At 41.8% G+C, this 24,900-nt stretch overlaps 1 protein-coding gene across 2 annotated transcripts; it reads right to left on the bottom strand.

Annotated features, from left to right (window-relative positions):
* Window positions 1–1,506: 1,506 nt before the first annotated feature.
* On the bottom strand, window positions 1,507–13,174 carry PRLHR (prolactin releasing hormone receptor). Of its 2 annotated transcripts, XR_001866066.1 has the most exons (4): window positions 13,005–13,174; window positions 11,634–12,892; window positions 7,719–7,770; window positions 1,507–6,784 (listed from the first exon to the last, which is right to left on the bottom strand). XR_001866066.1 is itself a non-coding variant. In XM_008643185.2 (3 exons), the coding sequence occupies exon 2, from the start codon at window positions 12,705–12,707 to the stop codon at window positions 11,676–11,678; it is 1,032 nt and encodes a 343-aa protein (XP_008641407.1). In that variant the 5' UTR covers window positions 12,708–12,892; window positions 13,005–13,174; the 3' UTR covers window positions 1,507–6,784; window positions 11,634–11,675. The 2 variants fall into 2 exon arrangements, 1 of the variants encoding a protein (XP_008641407.1); XM_008643185.2 differs by lacking the exon at window positions 7,719–7,770.
* Between the last annotated feature and the right edge of the window lie 11,726 nt (window positions 13,175–24,900).

The following is a 24,900-nucleotide window of genomic DNA, read 5'->3' as shown; positions in this document are numbered from 1 at the left end:
CCTGGGATCTCCAGTAATGTAGAAGGGCTCTGCTATGTATCTGTGGGAGTGAGTTTGCTGATGACTCCCTTCACTAGACCTTGAGGTCAGTTTCCACAGATTAAAAAAAGTTAATTACCTTCCTCTTGCAGGAATGACTCCATTTTCAAGGTCTCCCAGGCCATTAATCAAGTATCTTCTTTCGAAAGCAGTTTTAATTAAAAGTGAGTTGTCATTAGAGCCAGGGTGGCCAAGTCAGAGGTGCATGTCTTCAGAGACCTAACTGGGCTCTGCTGTGGTGGATGGAGTGGTTCATGTTTATGCAGTCCCCACCCCCAGCCTTCCCCCCACTCTGGTAGGTTATGAGTAACCTTTTTCAAGTGTCAAGCTGAATATTTTAAACACTGTTTAAAATCTGTGATTTATAGGCAAATCTTCAGAAGAGTTCCATCATCTTGTGGTGCTGAGGGTGTCTCTGTCTGCAGCAGCCCCCACTGCTGTGCTTTGGGGTCAGATTCAAAGGGTCAAGGGAAAGACTTAAAATGTCAGAGTTCATGGCCAAAGTTAGATTCCTGTCTTTGATTTAGGATCTTTTCAAGTTCATTTAATGCTTTTATTACCATGTCTCTCAAGTCCCCCATGTCATGCCCAGGAGGTGGCAGTGGAAGAGCATCCATCACTCCACAAACACGGAGCTCTGAGAGCTCACGGTTCACCGAGGACAGAATCAAGGACTGCTGTACATCAGAGCACAGCAAACAGCTGCACTTTAGGGTATTTTAAGAGGTGTCTTCTATCTGTGATGCCCCAAGTGCCAGAATCTGTGGCTCCATAGTTAATAACTTGGAAATGTGTAAGGAAACTTGTTCACTTGAAAGTCAGGAGGAGAAAAGCTCTTCTGAAAGCGTAATTGCAAAGCACTGGGTCTTAAGGCAGTTTTAATCATTTTAATTATGCAAATGAGTAAAACATCTGCATATCAAATCCACTGCAACCTACTAAAAGACATACAGGATTCTCACAGTGAAGCAAACTAAACAGAATTGTGCCAACATCATGTTGTAAGTTCATATTTGTTAATGAGCCTGTGGCCCCCTTTTTAACAGCCTTCATGTTGGGATAACTGCCTCCATGGAAATGCACAAGGAGGCATTAGAGAACTGGAAAGTTTCACACTACCTGAGCCTGGTGCATTTTATTCCAAGATGCTGCAGAAGAATATGACAGAATTAATGTCAGAACCACTTGGGGTTATCTTAGGGAAGGCATGGGATGTAAATAAGCATCAGAAAACTGGACAGGAGCAAATATATTCAGTTTCTAAGAATGGAAGGAAAAGATTAATCAGAGATTTGTCTATCAGTCAGCTTACCTTCAAATGCCAGAAAGTCTTGGAAAACACAAAATCTTTGTGAGCAATGAAAGAAAACGAGGCAATGAGGAAAGTCAAAATGGATTTTTCAACTGCAAAAAGTGTCAAGCTGAATATTTTAAACACTGTTTAAAATCTGTGATTTATAGGCAAATCTTCAGAAGAGTTCCATCATCTTGTGGTGCTGAGGGTGTCTCTGTCTGCAGCAGCCCCCACTGCTGTGCTTTGGGGTCAGATTCAAAGGGTCAAGGGAAAGACTTAAAATGTCAGAGTTCATGGCCAAAGTTAGATTCCTGTCTTTGATTTAGGATCTTTTCAAGTTCATTTAATGCTTTTATTACCATGTCTCTCAAGTCCCCCATGTCATGCCCAGGAGGTGGCAGTGGAAGAGCATCCATCACTCCACAAACACGGAGCTCTGAGAGCTCACGGTTCACCGAGGACAGAATCAAGGACTGCTGTACATCAGAGCACAGCAAACAGCTGCACTTTAGGGTATTTTAAGAGGTGTCTTCTATCTGTGATGCCCCAAGTGCCAGAATCTGTGGCTCCATAGTTAATAACTTGGAAATGTGTAAGGAAACTTGTTCACTTGAAAGTCAGGAGGAGAAAAGCTCTTCTGAAAGCGTAATTGCAAAGCACTGGGTCTTAAGGCAGTTTTAATCATTTTAATTATGCAAATGAGTAAAACATCTGCATATCAAATCCACTGCAACCTACTAAAAGACATACAGGATTCTCACAGTGAAGCAAACTAAACAGAATTGTGCCAACATCATGTTGTAAGTTCATATTTGTTAATGAGCCTGTGGCCCCCTTTTTAACAGCCTTCATGTTGGGATAACTGCCTCCATGGAAATGCACAAGGAGGCATTAGAGAACTGGAAAGTTTCACACTACCTGAGCCTGGTGCATTTTATTCCAAGATGCTGCAGAAGAATATGACAGAATTAATGTCAGAACCACTTGGGGTTATCTTAGGGAAGGCATGGGATGTAAATAAGCATCAGAAAACTGGACAGGAGCAAATATATTCAGTTTCTAAGAATGGAAGGAAAAGATTAATCAGAGATTTGTCTATCAGTCAGCTTACCTTCAAATGCCAGAAAGTCTTGGAAAACACAAAATCTTTGTGAGCAATGAAAGAAAACGAGGCAATGAGGAAAGTCAAAATGGATTTTTCAACTGCAAATCCTCTCAGAGCAAACTCAGTTCTCCTTATGAACGGGCTCTAGGCCTGGATAGAGAGGAAACAATAAACACCATCTAAAGTCACAGAATGAGTTTTGATACCTTCTCATTCAAAAGGGAGGAAAGTAATTAGTATAGATTTGTCTCCTTGCTCAGGCAGATCTCAGGTTTGCAGAGGACACATGACATGGTCTGAAGCTGAGGTGGTCTTCACATGCCTGTTTTATGTGGCCAGTGCAAGAGGAAATAGATTAGATAATATCAACAGGAGCAAGAGACCCACTTGGAACAAGAAAGGGAATAATAAATCCATGGGGATGAAATCTGAAACTTTCTTAAAAAATTATAACAAACTGTGGACAGCATTTCAGGACTCTGGGAGAAAAGGGAGGTCTACGATTAAATGGAATGTCAAATTCTTCATGCACCCACAAACAGTTTGTGTCAATTTTCATTATTCTTTTCTGTATTTATTTTCCCAAGAGATGAGGAAAGGCTTTTTTACTCTGTTTTAATAGACTACTTTATCAGTATCAGATAGTTACTCTAATCACTGTCTTGCATATGTGGGCTCTACCTGGCTTCATGTAATTGCTTCTCCTGATGACACAACCTTGGCAAACTTGTTTAATAAGCTGAACCCTCTCGAAAACACTCCCTGCCTGCAGCAACACGGCCAGTATTTGACAGGGGGGCTCTGTGTGTGCTTAAAGGCTCTGCCTGCTGGGCTGGGGGGCAACTGATGGTGGTGGGAGGACACCATGTTCATCAGCATCATCATCAGAGGGTGACTTCTGATGGGAAATGAGATGTAAGGGTTGCTGGGGCTAGGGAAAACAGGTCTTGTTTCTCTAATGAAGAAAGAATTAGTGAGAAAAGAGCTGACTAGCAGGTTCCAGGGAAACGAGATAATTTAGAAGAATACTTTGGTGAATAAAGACCCAGCAATTTTATCAAATCTATTAATGCTGAATGTTGAAGGGAAACTCATGTTAACTTCTTGTGAAGAGATGGTACTTGATAAACCTACTAGCTCCAATTCAGGGTTTAGTTTTAGCTCTGCATTAGGATGATAATTGCATGTACTTGTGCTCTGCCTCATGGTTTGTGCCACATGGACTCCAATCTTCCAGAGCTGTTAGGAGGAGATATCAGATCTTGGATTCTTCCTCCTACTGGAAACTGTACAGAGTGTATGGAGGGAGGAGCTGCTGCATCCTGAGGGCTTCTGATTTATAGGGGGGAAAAAAACTACCCAAAAGGGAACTTGGGAACATTATATAACAGGAAACAAGTTGGAACTTCCCTTGTGTTCTGTTTTTCTTCTACTAATGCAGATTAATCTGTAGGGCTTGCCATTTCTGCAACTATTTTAAAATAGGTGAGTTTTGAAACTCAGTGTAGCTCCACATTACCTTTTATCCACCTCATTGAGTCTCAATATTTGAACATAAATAGCTTCAGATTTAGAAAGCTGTACTGACACTCTTCGTTTAATTTTCATTCACAGCTGTTAAAAATTTTAAAATTATTCTTGTGTCAACCCAGCCTTCTCCAAAGCCACCTTCCACCCCTGCTTTTAAACACCTCATGTTAGAACTGGATGAGAAAGCACTTGCCTAATTATCCCTATTTTCAGCAGTGTAAATTAAGCGGTTTTTTGAACATCACGTTGCAGATTCAGCTCGTCCAGCTAAATCATTTTAGCACTAAAAATCCTGTGCATTTTCTTCTTGCCATCAAACCTTTTGTGCTTTTCTGTTTATTCAGCAAACCCACAATTGTTTAGAAAAGTACCAAATATTCCACTTGGCCATACCTTCTTCAATGTTGAACAAACATTAGAACACCTTCTACCCCCCTCAAAAGTGATCTAAACCCCAGGAATCAAGGCATTTTAAGAACTATTTATTTTTTTATGTGGATCCATTCCTTTAACATCTTGAGAGTCTGGGGTTGGTTGCTTAGTTTTTTGCTAGACAATAAATTTCACACATCTAGAGAATATTTTTAGCCTGGGGTTCCAGGTTACTGTACCACTTCTGGAAAGCAGATCTGAACTAAACCCACAAATCAGACTTAAACTGTGTAAGAGTGAGTGAATGCAGACAGCACAGACAGCATCCCAAGGCAATTGTTTGTACAATGCTCCAGGAGAGGTTTCACTCAAAATGTGTAATGCTGAAGTGCAGAATATGCTCCTGTCTGGGCTGAACTACCTCACAGCCACTGCTGAGGGTGCAAAGGGAAAATGTCACTTCAAATGCTGCATCTCTGAATTTGTGTGCCTCATACTGAGATGAAGGGAGATGTCTCTGCATGAAAAATAGCAGCCTGAATTTCAAGAGCCTTTCCTTAAAATATGTGTGGGGAGGAGGTAAGTCTTCCCAGTCAACAATTGAAAGACCACTTTTCAATGTTCTGGTACCTTTATCCAACCATTTAATGATTTCAAGGTCTAGGCAGTCTGGGTTTAAATTCCCACTTGTTTTATATCCTCCCCCCCATCCCTAAATATTTTCAGGCGTTACAGACATTTAGGCAGCATTTACAGGTGAACAGTGCCATTCCAAACTAATTCGTGGGAATAGTTTCTTCATTCAGCAATAAACAAAGAATGTTAAGAACCATGAAACATTGCAAATCTTGTCAGACATTGTATACGAGGTTTTTGGGGGGGTCAGAACTGTTTGGAACAGTGCTTTCCACAATGCTTTAAAAGCAAAGAAACCTATATTTTTGTCACTACAGCAAAACACAGGTCTTCAAAACCTTCCCTGCACTTTGTCTGTGATGTTGTCAGAACTTTGACAGGTGATGATTTGTATTTCCTCTGTCCTCAGTCTGTGACAATTTTCCAAGAGGAGATATTATCAAAGCAATCTAGAATTAGCTGTGACAAGTGACAATTGCATGGGTGGCACAAAAGGCTTTTACAAATAAACATTATTTTATACAGCAGACATTAATACATGTTTTAATGAAGGAGTGATTCACAATGATAATATTATTGACTTGTTAAGATTTAACAGGTCTGCCATATGCTGTCTAGTGCTTCAGATGGTTTCAAATTTATTTTTACTTGTTTTAATCTATGCATATTAACAACAGATGTTGAATTTTAAAATGATCCAATAATCAAGAGGAAATCATTCCAAAGCTGACTGGTGAAAATTTTGTCTTGTTAATGATTTGAAATACTTTGTATGTAGTGTATACTGGCTATTTAGTTCATAGCTAACTCTTGCACATGACATCTGAACTATTTCCATTTTATTTCCTCCAGTGGCTGAGGAGTGGTTGTGTTGAACACTTGCCTTGGAACTCCATCCCCAACCTTTCAATTATTTTTATTAAAAAACACCCTTTCACAAGTGCATCTGCCTTCAACTCCTCTGTGTGCATGGACCTCACACTAATGTTCCTGCTTTTGCCTGGCTTGCCCCTGTTGCGCTGAGGGGCTGAGGGCAGGGAAGAAAGATACCATAAAGCAAACACACTGAGCTGACAGGCCACAGGTGAGGGGCCACACTCACAAGAAGGCCTGAGTGGCTCCTACACTCATACAGGAACAGCCTCTGGGTGATTTCAGATTTACTCTTTGGCTGGTTATTGTTAGCTTGAAGTCTAAAAATATTATTTATTTCTTTCTTTCTTGCCGTGCCACCATGAGCCCAAGATGGGGTTGGTTTACAGCACAGTCTGTTGCTTCTCCTTCCCCCTCCTGAACGCAGCAGGTCACAAACTCAACTGTGGGTGGTGGCAGCCTGGGACAGTGCACCACAGCTCCCATGTCATTTGCTCTCACATTTTCACCTGTCTTGTGGGTGTGACGGAGTAAACAAACACATCTCACTGTGGCTGAGAAGCCGTAGAAAGAGAGACAACACCTCGAGCTGATCAACTTCCCCAGAGCACAGCTGCCTTCTGGCTGATGCTTCTGGGAGAACCTGAGCTGCACTGAGTGGTCCTCAGCCCCACAGCCAGCACCAGCTTCTCACAAACCACAGCACTGAAGCCACTCCTGCTGCTGTGAGCCACAAGCTGCCTTCCCAGCATGTTATCTGGAAACCCAGAACTGTGCTCAGCAGGAGAGGCAGATCCCATCTCCACGCTGGAAAGCAGCAAGCTTCTCTTTGCCGTCCTCTTGCTGCTGCTTGTCTCCAGCACCTCATGGAAATGTAGGAATTGTAGGAAATGTAGATGTAGGGATTTAAGCCATCATCTCCTTTTGGATGTTCCCTGCAGAAATTAAAAAATAAAACCAAAAAACACAGGGAAATTACAATGTGATAATTAACATAAACAAGATGCAAAGGATGGAGAGCCCAGCCAGCTGCAAAGAGATAGCAGTGATCCCAAATTGATTTCCAGTGGGCTGGAGACATGAATCAGGGAGTTCTTGAGTGTGTGCTTTATTATTTATATAAAGTACTGGTTTCATTAACCTAATTTGACAAAGCAAGCTATAGAAAGGGAAAGCCAATCCTATCTGGTGAAGAGAGTAAATTTATAGATCCCAAAGGGACATAACTCCCATTGAGATATATTTGAGCTTCATGCCCTTAACCTCTCACTTTTTGCCCTGTAGGGAGGCAGCCTGACCATCTAGTAATTAGTCCTGAATCATTTAGGTTGGAAAACACCTCTAAGATCATCAAGTCCAACAGTTAACCCAGCACTTCCAAACCCACCACTAAAGCATGTCCCCAAGTGCCACATTTACACATCTTTTAAGTCCCTCCAAGAACAGTGACTCCACCACTGCCCTGAGCAGCCTGTGCCAATGCCTGACCAGCCATTTGATGAAGAAATTTTTCCTGATATCCCTGTGTAATCCTGTGTGAGTTCCTAAAAGAGAGAGTACTTAGATGTCTTTTTCTTCCCCAGGGAGCACTGAGAAAGTGCCAATATTCCTAATTTCAGGTGGCAACAACCTTGAGGCTCCTGCTTCTGCTGAGTAGTTTGATCAATAGTTTCAAAATTCTGGGGGAGAGTTAGGAGAGCAGGGAGCAGAGAAACACATAACACAAAATTTGGTTGAAATCAGCCTGGGAAAGCCTATGTCATCTGGTTATTTCAGTGCATAGTAAGAATAGACTTCAAACCTGCTCTTGAGACAGGAATTGTGATAATGATTTCCAAAGGAAAAGTGCCATTAATACAGGATGGATACCTCAGGTGCATCTGCAGCTCCTCTCTGGGACTTTCAGTAAAGCATCTTGTTGCTGTGGAGGGAAATCAGGTACAAAGGATCAGAGCTAGTGATGGTTGTGACGCAAAATGAGGCGACTGAGCAAGGGGAGAGGTATTTACTTGATGTAAACACAAAAGCCAGAGCTCCAAGTGTCAGACCAGGCCAGCTGCAGACCCACACAGCAAATGGTTCAGTTCAGAGCCTGTGTGTCTTGCAGAAAGAAGAGAGAAAAGGATGTTCTTCATTTTAGAAAGCCCTTTCCCCTTTAGGAAGCCTTCCCTTTCTGTATGCTTTCCATGAGGCAGAAATGTTTGCTTTGACCCTTGAGCAACCTTTTCTCCAGGGTAAGGAGGAAGAATGTGACTATTTTTTTTCTGAGAAAAGGAAAAGATAGTGGGCAGTGAGAGGGGAGGGCTGAAGGTAAAAGTTTGTACTACATTTCTTCATGCAGAAATGGCCAAGATGGCAGTGGTTTTACCACCAGCAGGTTGTTTTTGTCCCTACCCTTTTCTCATCTGGTGGGCAGATTGATTGATGAATTGTACAGCTCTCTCTGGTTTTGCACTTTTTTCCCCCAGCTGCAGGTGCACCATTTTCAGCTTTTATCACCTTAGACAACTAATTATAACTCACCACTTAGAAAAGAGAACATAGACCTCTAATATTGGGCTTTAGATTAGTCACCATGGAAGTCGGCATCAATATATAAGGCGAATTTTTCCCAGCCCATCTATCAGCTGTGAAACACTCACCCCACTCCTGTGAGTAATGATCTCATGGCAGGAGCTGCTTTTGCCCATGCAGACAAACTGTCATTCCCCAAACACAGTACAAATATAACCCTGAGTTTTCTTCAGCCAAGAACAAGGAAAACTTATTTAAAGCAATGCATTGCACAGAGAAGTTAGTCTTTGGTGACTGTTCTGAGAAGATATTCTTAAGGTGGGGGAAAGACCAACTCTACCTGACCCTGACTAAGGTTTGATTGTTTTCCTTTGGCTGCCTGATTTCAACTCTAGTGACCTTTGGTCACTTTCTAGTTTATTTTCTGATCAAACACTGATTCACTTTCCTATGTGTTTCATGGGTACATTGCCTTTTAATGCCAGCCCCACTTTTGACCACAGGGAGTAGCTTATGTTTGATCAAGCACTAGAGTAATTAACAGTTTTATCAAGTTTTGAACCAAGCCAGTCTACAAAATAAAAGCATGCCCTGATTTCTTAAACTGCAATTTAAAAATATACCACCAAAATTACCTCAGTGATGAGCCCTGGTCCTTCCAAGAACCACAGCAGTTCCCTGGGGACGGGTGGAGATTAGCAAACACGTTTCACATGACAGCTTTCAATATATTTATTTGCATAACTGGATTACAGAAGTGCATCAATGTGCCTCTAAATCTTATTATTGTTTATTACTCTGGATATCAGAAAAACCAGTAATTAAATTGGGCAGAGATTCTTGGGTCTCAATTAGGAGAACTGAGGCTCACTGAACGTGGCTGTGCTTTGTTCCCTGCCCTATGGAACCCCCAGTCCTCAAGCTCAGGGCTGGACCTCCTTTGTGCAGGGAAAGCCTGGGGAAATGGCATTACAGACCACTGAGGTGGGCCAAGGGGGGTGTGGAGGAGAGAGAAGGAGCTTCAGGAGCCCACAGCTGGGCAATGCAGACCATTTCAGGGACCATCTGAAAACCTTATGAGGAGGGCCTGAAGCAAGGGCAGGCTCTGAGATTTCTGCTGCAAATCTGCATCCTGACAGAATCAAGGCACGTACAGGTTAAGCCAGCACTTAGATGAGGGTGCCAGCTGTGCTGGGCATCTCCAGGAGCTGCCAGACCTTGGCACTGCTCTAACAGCAGCTCCAGAGGCAGCTGGAAGCGAGATATTCCCAGTGTATCCATCACTGTGGGAACAATCTGTGCACTGAAAAGCCCTTCATTTCTGTCTCAAGGAAAATCAAATAGAGAGAGAAATCCTTGTTTGCTTCATGCAGGTCTCTGCAGTTACCATCTCCAGTCATTATCATTCAAGAGAACATGAATAAGTCAAACTGCAGTGATCGCAAATATAGGAAAAAATATGATGGGTAAGGAGGAAATGATCCCAGGACTGCTGTGGTTCAGGAAGTCTGGGAAAACTCCACTGGGCTTTGGATCACTAGATGACAGCACTGCCTGTATTTAGTGCAGGAGGTTGTAGAGATTATAAGCCACCTCAGTGTTAATTAACCTTTGCAAACTGAAAAATTGACAGTTTGAATTTACTTAATTCCACAGAAGAACAATCTCTAAAAATCAGGATTTTTTGTTACTTGAAGCTGCTTTTTGCATTGCTGTTTCAGTGCTGTCTTGGTGTCCTGCTCTCTGTGCTCTTTAAAAGAGTCCTGAAAATAAGGGTGAAAAGCATTTAAAATTAGATTGGTTAGTTTGAAAGTGGGCTTTTTGCCTTTTCAAAGTGACCAGTTATTCCTGTAACTTGCTATATTGACCTCCAAGGACAAAACATTTCCTGAAATTCAGCAAAAGCAAAACACTCTTTAGAAGGTCACTCAGATCTTTAAATTGAGGTAAGCAAGGCAGACACACATATTCACAGAGTGAATGCAAGTAATGCCCACTTTAAATGGACCTTCTTCATTGCGTGCCTCTGTAGTCAGCTTTTAGTGTCCTCATTACCAGCAGTAGAACAACTTGAAATTCTAGGAAGCTCGTGAAATGGGATTTCAAAAGTTTTCCCAACACTTTTCCCAGTGTGTGCATGTGGATCTGGGGGATTTTTAATCAGATTGATCTTACTGGAACACAATGAGCAAAATGATATTCACAGTTTCACTGTGGGAGTACATTTACAAACTAAAGCAACCATCCTCTCTTTCTTCCCTCTCTCCTCGTGTCCATTTTCATTGCCCCCAGCACAGACCTCTCTGGCCATGTGCAGGTGTGGTCAGAGAAATGCCCTTGCTGACCATGGTCAAAACTGCCCCTGGACTGTGCTGCTTCCCTGGCTGATCTCAGTTCAGTACCAGGAAGTTTCTCATGCTAACCCAGATTCCAGCTGAGCAGGTTGGAAGAAACCTCTCAGAATCAATGTGTGCTGTCAGAACTCCATCCTGCACACTTAACTGTTAACTCAGATATTTTCAGGGAGGAAGAAACTAGAAACTGTTAGGTTGATTATAGCTTCTACCTCACTTTGAAAGGTGAATGTCAAAGGAAATTGTTTCTTCCCAAAAGACTCCTCCAAAGGAGAGTGCCTGCCCCTCTGCTCTGTTTGGCAGCTCTTTCTTCGGCTGCCCGTGCAATGCTCATGCTTGGCTTAACATCCACAGCCCCTCCAGCCCTTTGTCTCTTAACAGACACCTCCAGAAGGGCAGTGCCAAACCCTCTGGCTCTCTCGTGGAATTCATCTCAGCACTGGCAATGCTGTGAGGACAATGCAGCTGACTTGCAGTAGGGTCAGTGAATTGGGGCTCCATGAGACAGCAGCCCTAACCCAAGAAGGACTACAGGGATATTGTGAGTCCTCTACCCTAGAGCCTGTGCTAAGGAATGGACTCTGGGTAGATACACAAATTTAATTTTTTGCACAATCCAGAACACTCCCTCTTTGAGATATTTAGGTTTCATATTCATCCTTGCCTCTTTTTGTCCGCAAAACCTATCTCTGTAATATCCAGAACAGATAGGAAGGATCCCTGTATCTTATTGTGCTGACATCTCCTTGCCTTCTAACTCCAATCAAAGAAATAAAGATATTTTTGAGGCGTGACATCTGCCTGTCATTAGAAGTGGAGGTGCTGGGAAAGAAGCACATGGGAATTGTGTTGTTATAATTGAGCCCTAAGGGCAAATGTCAGGAATGACGACTAATTAAAAGTGGAAAAGACTTACAATGTAAATGTACAAAGGAGTTGCACTCCCACCAGCTCTCATTTACAGCACCACACTGGCCATAATGCAGTTTGTAGCGGGTCCAATTTTCTTCTTCCTCCAGGCAAACATTTTTTTCAGCTCTCCCCTGAAGCTGTCATGGAGCCAGGCATAGAGGAAGGCATTGGTACAAGCAGACATCATTGCAAACCAGTGGCACAGCAGCTGGATGAAGTTGAAGTACTGCTTGTCAATCAGGCTGATGTCTATGTCCTTTATCATGTTGAAGATGTGCAGGGGCAGCCAACAGACTCCAAAGGCTGCCACCACTAAGACCAGCAAGCGAAAAGTCTTCCTCCTCCTGGCACGGTCCCACTCAGCTTGGCCCTGGGTGACATTGCCTGGCACTACACGGTTCTTCAGCTTGACTGAGATCCTCAGGTAGGACAGGGAGATGACAGCCAAAGGCAGAACGTAGGTGATGATGAGGGTGCTGTAGGCATAAGCCAAGCGATCTCTTTTCATGTGGAACCAAAACTCCTCACAGATGGAGAAGTCCAGCTCTGGGAACTCTGCATGGTACGTGTGGACCAAGGCTGGGGCAGCCAAAGTGCAGCTCAGCAGCCAAATAGCAGCCAGGATGTAAGCACAGATAGGGATGGTGAGCCTCCTGCGGAATGGGTACACCATGGCACAGTACCTGTCCACAGCTATGACAGTCAGGGTGAAGACAGACACAAACACAGTGACAGGTTGCATCAGGAAAACAAAGTAGCACATGAAGCGCCCGTACACCCATCCCCGGGGCTCAAAGGCATAGGCCAGGGTCAGGGGCACACAGGTGGCACACATGAGCATGTCTGAGAAAGCCAGGTTGCCTACCAGAAAGTTAGTGACATTGTGCATTTTTTTTGTCTTGCAGATGACATAAATGAGAAGGTAATTCCCAATGACACCAATAAAAACCACCAGCGAGTAGCAGGGGATGATGAGTGGCTTGAAGGACTGAACAAACTGGAGCCCTGAGAACAAATTGCTGGTGTTGCTGTGAATCGCAGAGAGGAAGCTTTGGGAGGTTAAATTGTCCGAATTCATAATTTTCCTCCTTTTGTTGTCTGCCGTCAGCTGAGTGAAGTAGTTACCACTGCGCTGCTGCCGCACTCAATCAGTGGGGATAATGAATGGATTACTGTCCAGAGGTTACCACATGGATGGTAAACAGGCAGCCGTAAATGCAAAAGGTGAACTTGTAATCCTCGAGAAGCAGCTTTCAGCAATTCCTAAGAAAAATCAAATACAACCAATTTCCATTAAAGTCCTCCTGTATTTACTGTTAAATCTAGCTTTTGACAGCATGCCACTTAATAAACATTTAATGCAGTGAGTACTTACTGCTGTGAGTTTTTAATCCCATATGATTTTCCTGTGGATGCCAAGAAATGCCCTAGATGTCTGTCTTCTGCAAATCCAGGAGTTTGTGTGTGTGTGCGTGTCAGAGAGAGAGAGAGAGAGAGAGAGAGAATAGATGAGAAAGAGGGCAATGCGCATTTACAAGCTAAGTGGAGATCACTGTTTTTAAACAGTCTTCACTACTAGGTCATGACAGATTTGTGTTTAAGCTTTTATCCCCATTGGCTGTCCTGGGTATTACGTTGCTCTTTGCGTGTTTTTTACTGATAGTAATTAGTTCTAGAATATCCTTTCAAAAACTCCCCTCTCCTTCCAGTGCATCTATAATTGCCCCTCACAGCTAAAAATCAATTTACATTCATTAACGTGAGCCTGCACTGTATCTAATCCCAGATTCACTTTGCCAGAGCCCCAAAAATACTACCTGTAATTTAGTTGCTATAATGTGACTGTGAAACAGAATTTTAATCACATGCTGAAGGCAAATAAATGTTTATGCCACTAGAGGGTCTCAGCTATATACCTGTGAATGAAGCCAGGATTAGAAATGTGCATTTATCTTGTAGCACAAAGGATCTTATTTTATTTAAATTCTATTTTCCACTGGTGCTATAATGTTTGCTCATCCACTGTATCTGTTTTCAGTAGGATTTATGCATCTTTAAAAGTAAACATACACGTGTGAGCATCTCAAAGGAAATATTAGCATCAAGTAGGATAGCTGTAAGGGTTTACCTGCAGAGAACTACAGCAAACTGCTACTAATATTGCAGCTACCCAAAAATATTTGGGGTGTTTCTTCATTCCTGTATTAGATTTGTTAACCTTTTCTATACCAGACAACAAATGTTAACCAGTCTGTAAAACAACCTATAGTTGTTTTGCTTGGTTCAGACATTAGAAAGCAAAAAAATCAGGATAAGTGCTTACAGAACATTTAATCAGACATCCCCATGCAGCTCTTGTCTATTGTTCTAATTCTCCCTTAACTCTTCTGCATTTTAACCCGGGGCCAGGACCTCAGATGGTGAAAAAGAGTGAAAATCCACTGCATCCATCTGTACCAGTTAGGGAAATTAAAAAAAAATCCACGGAGCAGCCTAACTTCTGAATGCTTCAGAGCAGAGACTATTTTTCGGTTCTGCAAGGCACTCAGGGGATTTAGACACAATTTTAAATTACAGTTTGTGTCCTAGTCCATCAGACTAAGGAAATACAAACCCATTATTCTCTATGAGGCTATGGGCAGAACCGTATCCTTCTTTTGATTTGATGCCATTTGGCATAAATTAGAAGTTTAAATAGATTTCATTTTTGTCCTACTCCTTTCCCTAATCCTAAAAGAGAAGCTAATCTTGTGTTGCCCTTGTTCTGACCAGAGACATTCTGCTTGTGAAGGGTGGGAAATTCAAACATGGCAAGTGCTGACTCTGTGCTGCTGCCTCCAGGGTTAGATTATGCCATGGACTGGAACATGGCTGTAATCCCAGCCTGAGGGGAGCACGGGCATGTAGCCCCATTGCGCAGGGGTGTCACCCTTCACTTTATGGCCATAGTAACCTCCCCATGACCCAGACTAAAGATGGGATGTTATAACCCACTTCAGAGTCCAATTTTGCCTGTCTGAGCTGGATGGGACCCGGGGGAACACGGTACCTATTTATCTCACCCAAATCCAGAATAGGAGAGGGACCTGAGGGTAGAGGTTGCAAAGAGGCCAGGAAATAGGGGATTCCACTGTCACCCCCCAGTGCAGCCACACTGCTTGGTGATAAGCAGCATGCTGCAGAATTCCTAACACCCATAAATTCAACTACTCCATTTAATGTGGGAGAAAAGTATGGCCTGGTTTAAAGTAGGATTGCAGTTGGCTTTGTACATGGCCTCTCTTAGAAGCCAAAACACACAGAAAATGAAGGGGGCATATGTAAAAGGCCTTCATACTGCCTGCATCCTACTGGAATGGCAAGGCTCCTGCTAGGAAAGAAGCCTCACAATAATAGCATTGCAAACATAATAATTGAAAATTTCATTTTTAACTAAGTAATTTTTTTGTTTCGTTCCCAAGACCTGCGGAAGAGATCCCATAAATATCCTCATTATATTGCTATGAGAAAAAGGTTTATTCTTCACTACGTGAGAAAAATCAAACACAATTTATCATCTCAAAAAGCCTTCAAGGTCACCTAAATGCTCAGGTCACAGAACTAACCTTATATGTTCTTTTATTTCAAGTTGTACCAGGCAATCTTCCTGCATTTTCCCCCGCATTTCAATTTTTTTTCTTTGCCTCTGAAACCAGTAACCAGTACACCTTTTGTTTGAAGGCTGCCACCTATTTCTCTTAGTGATTTTCTGTTTGTTTTGGCTTCAGGCAGAAAATGTCTTCAGTTCAGCTGTATGCCACAGCCAAGATTTGGAAAGATAATATTTAATAGGGGCTTGAATAGAAAAAGTATTCCAGCAGTTTACCCCAAGGAAATCATCTTTTCCCCTTCTAAAACTGCAAATATTAATTTTGTTTATAATTTCTGAGCCTGTCCAAGAGAGTCCTTCCTGAACTGACTGTAAGTCCTTTCCACATGCAGAATTTTCTCATTAGAAGAGAAAAGGTCACAGAAACTGCATTAGTATCATATTAGAACTGTTTTGACATTCCAGGTGTATAAGGACAATGAGTGTCTGGCTGAAACCCTGGTCTTCCTTGAGCCAATGGAGAACATCTCCAGACCAACACTTCACAGAAATGTTTCACAGCTGAGCTTTCATAATCTCTTATGCCAACCTGTCCAGCTCCACACAGAAACTCTGAGTGCAGACATTGTAAGCTGCTTTTAGGCTTTACAGACCGAAACATTTTCTCATCTCTTTAAAGTCTCACAGTTTCAGGTGTTAGTTTTCCATGTTCCTGTTTATTTGTCTTTTTTTTTTTTTTTCCATAAAACACAACTTTTCTTTGCATCACAGAGCTACTTTAAAAATTCTTTCACATTCTTCCAGGAATGCTCTGTGTAGAACAGGTCAGGTAGTTCTTGCAGAGACTATAATAAAAACAGATGCTCTGCATATTTTGAATAATGTCGAGCTGGGGGTTCCTTTACCAAATTCTCCTTTTGGCCAGCTGAGGAACAGGATTGTATTTCACACAACAATTTCAAGTCAGGGCAGCCTGTCCCTCCCCCATTTAATCATATAAATGCATCCTGTCTGTCCCTGTTGTGGACTGAGACATCACAGTCCCTTAACTCTAAGAACCATGTTTACAACTAGGGCGTTTTCATTTGTTGTTTTGGGGGGTTTTTTGTTGGCTAGGAGTTTTTTGGTTGTTGCTGCTGCTTTTCTCTGATTCAAGGCATTGAACTTTGATAAACACAGGATTCAGATTAAAATAATTCACTATAACTGAAAAAGAGCATGTAAAGTGGAGGCCCTTTAGTCTGATAGCAGTTTTATAGTAGGTTTTAGACCAGATTTAAGGACAGAAGCATACAAGAGAGAGAGTAGATGGAATAGGATACCAAAGGAAGATTTTGTGAAATTAACTTTCCATCTATGTTGTTAAAATTATTTTCTCAACATAGAATATGTAGCAGTTCTCAGTTTGGGTTTGCCTAACGTATGAGAAACCATCATCTCTACCAGAGGAAATATCCTGAGAACTGAGAGGCAGGCAAAGAATAACAGCATCTGTGAAGAACTTGGACCAGAAGACAGCAACTATTCATGGTCCTCAAGAACCTTGCTTGGGACTGACCAGCCTTGGTGGCTCTTTTCATTTTACCATGTTAGCACAAAAAGCAGGACTGCACCAAATAAATTTGATAGAAACACCAAGCTTGGAATCAGAGATGACATGGAGGATGACTGCACAATTAAGCAGTGAAACTTTGAAACCCTGAGGCAGAATAGAAGGAAAACTTGTCATAAAAGATAGAATCAAGGTCACCATAATAAGAATTTCCACTGTGGCTTAGGATGACATAAATTGTGTTGCAGGTCTAAAGAAAGGAGCAGGCAGTGTATTTGAAATTGCAAACAAAAGAAAATCTACTACTCTGGGAGAGTTTTCAGGCTGAATTTGCCTCTACTTTCTTATAACCTCTGGACAATTCTCTTGCTATAAGTGTCTATTCACCAGAACAGAATTGCACAGTATTCTTTAAAAGCACTGGGGAGGATGGTGAATTCCAGGGCAGGAAAACACATATTTAGAGAAAGAAACAGTACTAATGAAAGAACAAATTCACTGTGGTCAAATTTAAGATGGAAAGTAGAACACTTCTAGGTTGGAGGGCAACAAATTGCCCTGTGGAATTGCTTGCCTTTTGAATAAGTGTATTATGGGGGATAAAAAACATGCCTGAGGACTGACTTCTTGCATGGGGCTTGGGTTTCAAGATGTCCCTTTCCATCCTTCATCAACACAGACTTCAGACTATACTCACTCCAACTTGAAAACCACTCCACTATCACCTTTTTCAACAGTATTCCCATTGATAATAGGAAGATAGAATTCGAAAGATACGTTTAAAATTTATATACATGCACACCCACACCCATGGGCACAGCTCAGACTAAATCTTAGGATGTTTCAAGTATTCTTTGTCATTTTTCAATGGGGAGATTGTTGCAGTAGTGCCTGCGAAGATCTACTGGAACAGCACTTGAATATTTGCCAGATGAACTTTTCCTGTTGCTGGTCCCAGCACCTGCTCAGAGCAGCTGGTTTGCAAAGTACAGAGAAAGGCAGGGTCACCACAGTCACTCTGTACAATCATTTCAGCCACAAGGAACTTCAGTCAATACAGTCACAGATTTTTTTCTCTCTGATCTGCTTTCCTGCAAAATTGCTGCTGAGAGAGTTGATACAAGCAGACTTGATTCCCCCACATGCCCTCCCCCTTAATATTTTCTTTCACAGACAAACCCACGCAGGAATTAATGACCAAGAAAAAGTTGGTTTGTTTTTTTTTTAATGTTGGGTTTTGGTGTGCAGTTATGAGGGACTTTTTTGTTTCTCTGTGTGCATGCTGTGTTGTTTTCTTTGTTTTTTTTTTGTGGGGAGGGGTGGTGGGATTTCTTTAATTTCTAAGTAAGCACAGGATAAACAGGTTGGACATTAGGATGATTGAAGAGGTGTTTGCGTTGAATATGTTGAGGGACTTTTTTGTTTCTCTGTGTGCATGCTGGGTTGTTTTTTTGGGTTTTTTTTTGTGGGGAGGGGTGGTGGGATTTCTTTAATTTCTAAGTAAGCACAGGATAAACAGGTTGGACATTAGGATGATTGAAGAGGTGTTTGTGTTGAATATGTTTCTTGAGCATGCTAAAGCAGAATTTGGCAAAAAAAATAGGGTCTGGGTAACAAGCCTGACCATCTCTGAGTTGATTGGACAGACAGCAATAGAATTTCAAATTTTTAATACAGATTTTTCTGTAAATCCACCACTGAAATGAACCCTTATCAAGTTAAAGTAAGAGACAGCTTCTGTCTTCAGCATTCCCATCAACAGGACTAGGGAAACAAACGAACAGACAGACAAACCTCTGGGGCAAAATCTTTAGGAATATCAGAGCTAGAAGTTTTCTTCTTCATTTGTTACTGCAGTTTTAGGCAATACTGCTGACATGTCATGGTAAAATGTGCTTGTTTGTTTTTATAGCTCAGTCAGAACTCACCTGGGAAAAGGTATCTGAATGTTTCTGATCTAAAGGTTGTTACAAGGAAGGATAAAAATGAAAAAGTATGCAGGCAGATTTGCATACCCATCCAACAGTTCCTACCACTCCAGAAAAACTGGCTTTTCTCCTCTGCTCCCAGGCCCTGAAGGGATGCAGAGTGCAATACAAATACGTGCCCCAAGCCAGAGTAGACTGTGGGAATTGGCTGCCACCAACATCTGCAGATTGGGTGCTGAGCCCTGAAGAAACTCAGTGTTCCAACTGTTCCCTGCAGCCCTCAGCAGCCGGGAGTCAGGGTCACTGCACACCTCAGGGTCCTGCGGGCAGTTTAGCCTGCGGCACCAGAGGGCTGCCAAGAAAACCCAGCAGCTGAGGCTTGATGGGACAAAATGTTGCTACACTTCTCTGTAGCACCGCAGAGAAGCAGTGCCCTTCTGCAGCACCTTGCTGGCAGCGGGTGTGAGTGGAGGGGGTGTGTGAGCACCTTCCCAGAGGTTTCCCGGCGCCTGCAGCACCAGGGACAGCGAGGATCTGCAGCACCACGGCCAGAGGCACCCCCAAAACCACGGCCAGAGATGCCCTGAGCACCACGGACAGCACCCGCCAGGCAGCCGCAGTCACAGCTTCACCCAGGGTGGGCTTGGGTCCCCCTCCGTGTGACAAGGCAGGATAGCCCAGAGTGCCCCTGAAAGGCAAGGGCAGGGCTCTCAGAGCCACCCCTGTACCTGGGGGTTCTCCCACCAACTACAAAGTGTACATTTCCCACCGAAATCCTCTATGTGCAGTCCATGAAAAAATGTCAGGGCAGAAGTGATACTGAACCCTGAACCCAGTGGGGATCTCTCCCGAAGAACTAAAGAAGGGAAAAAGCATTTCCTGCTTCCTGAATGTCGTGGTTTATCACAGCAACCAAGCCACACTCAGCCACTGGCTCACTTCCACCAGATGGGATAGGGGAGAACCAGAAGAGTAAAAGTGAGAAAACTCGTAGGTTGAGATAAAGACAGTTTAATAACTGAAGCAAAACTGCATGCACAAGCAAAGCAGAACAAGGAGTTCACTCACTGCTTCCCATGGGCAGGCAGGTGTCCAGGTGACCCCAGGAAAGCTGGGGTCCATCATGTTCAGTGGCCACCTGGGAAGACCAATGCCATTGCTTCAAACATCCCCCCCTTCCTTTTTTCCCCAGCTTTATATGCTGAGCATGACACCATATAATAGGGAATACCCCTGTGAACAACTGGGGTCAGATATTCCAGATGTGCCCCCTCAACTCCTTGTGAGGCCCCAGCCCCCTGACTGGTGGGGTGGGGCGAGGAGCAGAAAAGGCCTTGACTCTGTGCACTGCTCAGCAGTAACAAAAACATCCCAAGTTATCAACACTGTTTTCAGCTCAAATCCAGCACACAGCCCTGTATCAGCACTGTGAAGAAAATCAACTCTACCCCAGCCAAACCCAGTACACTGCATTATCCCAAAGTTCCCATCTACCCTGGTGATGGGTAAAGAACAGACGAGATCAACAGCTACCTGACGTTCTGTAGCAACTGTGTTGCCATAAGTAAACCTTCTGTTTTCATGGAACAATGAGTTCAATTAGTATTTGTCAAACAGAAAGGAAAAAAACCCAGAGGACCAACATCATTCCATCCTTCCATCATGCCCTTAGCTGTCTATATAAAGTAATAAAATCCAACTTCCATTTAATTAACTGTCCCACTAACAACAATCTGCCCAGGAGCTTTGAAAGCTCTTAATACTAAAGGTTTGTCTGGAGGACTGTCATCTAGTTTGATTATAGTTTGCATAATAACATTATGTAGGGATAAGAACACTATTTAGAACTGAGTTGTTCTGCTCTCTCATGGAAATTTATGTTTGAAGAAAAAAAAAGAAAGAGGATAAGAGAGACTGGACTTCTATAACCTACATCATCAGAATAAAACCAAACTTAACAGACCTTCTGATGAAGCCTTATGCATGTTTTCAGCACAGTTACATTAATAATCAGGAAGTGTCGCTTTAAAAAATAAAAAATGAAACTTTTCATTTCATGTTCACAGCCAGGCTGGTTTATGATCACCTCCTCTAAAAATGTATAGATCTATATCTGCTCTCAGGACTATTCTCTCACTGTGCATGTGTGTGTGTGTATGTGCACTGATCCCTTTTAACCATGCTTCAGCACGTGCATTTATTCTCTTTCTTTGTCTCCATTTCTCTTCCACAGTAGAATTTGGTTGTTTATGTTTCTCTGTTCACAGTAGCCATTAAAGGCATCTGCTGTCAGATAAGTAAAATAAGTCAAAAAGGATACATGTGGAAGAAATTAGAGGAACCTAGAAGGTGAATGATCATTTCATGGTGACTCCTACTTCCATGACTTGCCCCCACACAGCACTTCTGTTGTTTATTCTTTCATGTTGTTCTAATATGTGTAGCACTGGTTATAAATGGCAATAGTACTGACTAAAGAATCTCTTCCTATGAAAATCAATGTGAATTTTGCTGCAGATTTCAACGTTGTTCAGTTTCTCCCCTGCCCTTTGCTTTAACATATTTGCTTTAGAATGTTTCTCTCCAGCTCTGTCAGCTTCCCCTATCTTTTTATCTAATACAAGGAGTTTGAAACCACAAAGACCATCAGATTTCCTTTGTTTTGAGTCCTTCTGTCTCACCTCTTTCAGCCCTTCCTTTGGATACTCTTCCACTCTTTAATGAGTCTTACCAAGAAGGAATACAGCCCCATCTGCAGAATTCCTCAGCTCATGTTTATAAGTCCTGTTATTCCCCATGGATACTCTCCCATTACCTGATTGCTCTAAGAGTTCAATCTCATAGTAGCTTTCCCCTAACATTCCTCTTTAAAAATTGTTTTGTTTATTTTGTGACTGCATTTGTGATGGGAGAATTGTTCTTATCCATGGGCTCTGTCAAGTACACGAGCAGCACTAAGAGTTACAGATTAGCTCTAATTTTATGAATACTCTTGTTTTCAACTGAATGCACTGATTGAACTCCCATCAATTAGAAATATTCAACTGCAGTTTCTCCTATAAATATCTATCCCATAATTTAGCCATTTTTCCACAGACATTTTTATTCCACAGAGAAAATTTGTTTTACTTTGCAAGATTTCTAGGTGTCTGTTATCAGTGGTCACTCACTTTGGGGCTGGATGTGACCACCCTCTGATGGTGGTGAATTATAGTGAAATCATACTCATCAAACAAAGCATATGGGAGTCTTAACCCGGAAATTGTTTTTCTAAAAAATTGCAATTAAGCACTGTGATGTCAAAATAACTAATGGAGCAGAGCTTGGCTGAAATTTGTGAGGTCCAGCATGCCCCAGATATTTACAATTCTTTACTTTACATATGTTTTGTTTCCTCACTGCAGCAAAATAAATATTTCCTATTAAGAAACTTAAGAGTTGTTCCAGGTATTTCATTCCCAGCATATCCTAATTAGAGTAATCTAAAAAAGCCCCACAGAAGTATATGCTGTATGCTACATAGGACTCATTTATTATTTTAACCCTATTGCTCTAGCAGTTCTCCAGGTGTTCAGAGGGACTTGCAGTTGAACAAGGCAAGACCTGCCCAAACAGAAGACGATTTAATCACTGCAACAAGCCCAGAAGCCCAGAGCATTTTAAACACAAGAATGAACAGGTCTTTCTGACACCAAGCAAAGATCACTGTCATCTCCACACCAGGGAGGCTGAAACTGAGACTGGATAAGTTTTACCCTGGAGCAGGACAGATATTCCTGGTAGAACTGACAAGGGAATCCAGATCTGCTGATATCCTATGTAGACAAACCACCTTTCCCTACTGCTGTGTGAGGTGTCATCACTCAAGAGGAACAAGAAGGCAAGAATTTCTTATTTACCATTCTCCCTTTCTCCTGTTTCTTTTCCAACATTCTAAAGCCTCGATTTAAGCAGACAAAGTCAAAATACACAGCTCTAGGCAACAAACTACTCCAAAGCCTCTTCTGAAGATGCCCACAATATTGTACTTTCAAAAAGGCCAAAACTCTTTTCTATATCAGTAATGGTTCCTATTTTTGATCTAGTAGGAAAAAGAGCTTTTAAGCCTGGTTAGAGTTTTACTCAGCAAAAACATTATACAATATTCTGTCTAATAGAAAATGAAGTAGGAAAAAAGCCCCACTGAATTCTTGCTTCTCAACTGCTCTTTCTGAGCACTGAAATATTATTCCCATTCTTTTGAAAGCTTGGAGAGAAGTGGTGTACCTCAAAAAGAGTAAAGAAAACATTGTTGATGGAGGGGTGACTATGTAAGACATATATTAAAAAGCTCAGAAGGACTGGAGTACCCGTATTTATTTAAGCTTTTCTTTCTTTGTTGTTCCCATTGAGTATTTTAATTGAAAAAATACATGAGAGCTTCTAGAATATTTAGGAAAACATGCCATCAAATGGTAACTTTTTTCACTCTGTTGATTCCTGAAGAAACAGCAGCAGTTTGATTCCATGTTGAGTGAAGTGAAGCACTCAGAGGAGTTGCAGGACGACACTGCCGTTGACATGGAGATCTTCTGCAAGGCTGTGGGTCAGAATCTTCAAAAGAGAGTGAAAGGGCTACTCCTTGCAGCCAGATCTCAGGGCAAAAGAAATAAAGAGAGGTAGTGAACCAACAGATCAGTGCTCACAGAAGCTGTTCCTAGTGTGCAGATCTCATTTTCCAGGGTAGAGTTTATAAAATCTCAACCTTTATTCTAATTTATAGTGAAAATTAGGAGCTTTGAAATTATTTTTAGACTGTTTTTTCTCCAGTTCCCCTGAAGTACATAACACCACAAAGCTGCAGTGAAGTCAACAGCTCTAGGAATGTGTTTCAAATCTCATCATTTGTATCTTTGGGAAAATGGAGCTGCCATGAGTCTGGAGTATGAATACCTGGGGTGTATTCCTCAATCAATAACTTTCTGCGTCTCAGACTCAAGATCCTATTTTAATCTGAAAACTTCATCTTTGCCATCAGTGCAATAATAACCCCCTGCATTCTGGCTTTAAATACTCAAGGCTGTCATTCCCCTTCACATGACCTCTGAAACAAACCTACATAGCCCTGGGTTCACACCTCGCTTCATGACAGAAAGTTTTAACAAATTGTGATGAAACCTCAATAGCTGAAAGCAAGACAAAGGCATCTTTTAATCGTCAAATTAGCTGGAGGGAAGAGCTGAAACTGCTTTCAGTCAGGAAAGAAGGGGAAATCATTAAAGGAAATCATCCCCTTTTCTTTCTCCAAGTAATTAGAAGAACCATCTGTATGTTCATTTCACTACAGTTAAGTCTGTGGATTAGCATTTCAGAGAGATTTGAGTTCAACCAGCAATACTTTCATGTGTTAACGTGAATGATGGTAAAATTGCTAAGGCTTTCAATGTTATACAAGTTAAAAAGGGTACACATGTCACTTTCCAGTCACTCTTTTTAAATGACTATTCAGCAGAGCCAAGTTTACATTCAGAGAATTTTCCTTTTATCTACAAAAGCATATTTAAAAAATAATATGTTCCCATTAAAAGAAATATATTGTTTACAGAATGCCCAGCTATAACCCTGTGAATCTGTAGACTATGCAGCACACACTGCCAGAATTAAATGAAAACTGTACAAAAGGCTGATAAAAATATCCAGATGTAAATAAACTAAATAAGCCTTTTAGTTATGGCTGCTTTTACTCAATGGGAAAAGTAACCGTTCAAATATTTCTTTGATGATTTACAACGGTATAGCAAAATTTCAGGCACAAAGTCATAAATAACTAAAGCACACTGAAAAGTGAAAATGAAAAAGTCCTACAGGCCTAGTTTCACATATATAAAACAACAATCTCTAGTGTGGGACCAGCTCTGGTTAATCAGGAGACAAATCTTCCCCACTATTAGTTCTCCAAGTGCTATAGAAATCTGCACTTGACCTGAGGCAGAATGGAAATTATAAGATAATATAATAGACCCTAGAGACCTCATGGATAAAAGACCATGGGATGTCTAAATCATTCAATACCAACCTCTCCATGATTGAGATTAAGTCCTATGGATAAGTGAAGCTGAATTCAGTTTTCCCAAGATCTTTTGTCACCATCCAGTTCTCTTAATATACTTGTTCAGGTCATTATACAAGGTTCTGTCCGTTTATTTACCAATAAACAGTAAAC

Source organism: Corvus brachyrhynchos, unplaced genomic scaffold (assembly GCF_000691975.1).
Source record: "Corvus brachyrhynchos isolate BGI_N302 unplaced genomic scaffold, ASM69197v1 scaffold319, whole genome shotgun sequence".
Taxonomy (NCBI): domain Eukaryota; kingdom Metazoa; phylum Chordata; class Aves; order Passeriformes; family Corvidae; genus Corvus; species Corvus brachyrhynchos.
This window is presented reverse-complemented; position numbering and strand designations above follow the sequence as displayed.

Excerpts from the sequence above, each read along its gene's own strand:
- PRLHR (XM_008643185.2), bottom strand. The coding sequence starts at position 12,707 with ATGAATTCGGACAATTTAACCTCCCAAAGCTTCCTCTCTGCGATTCAC.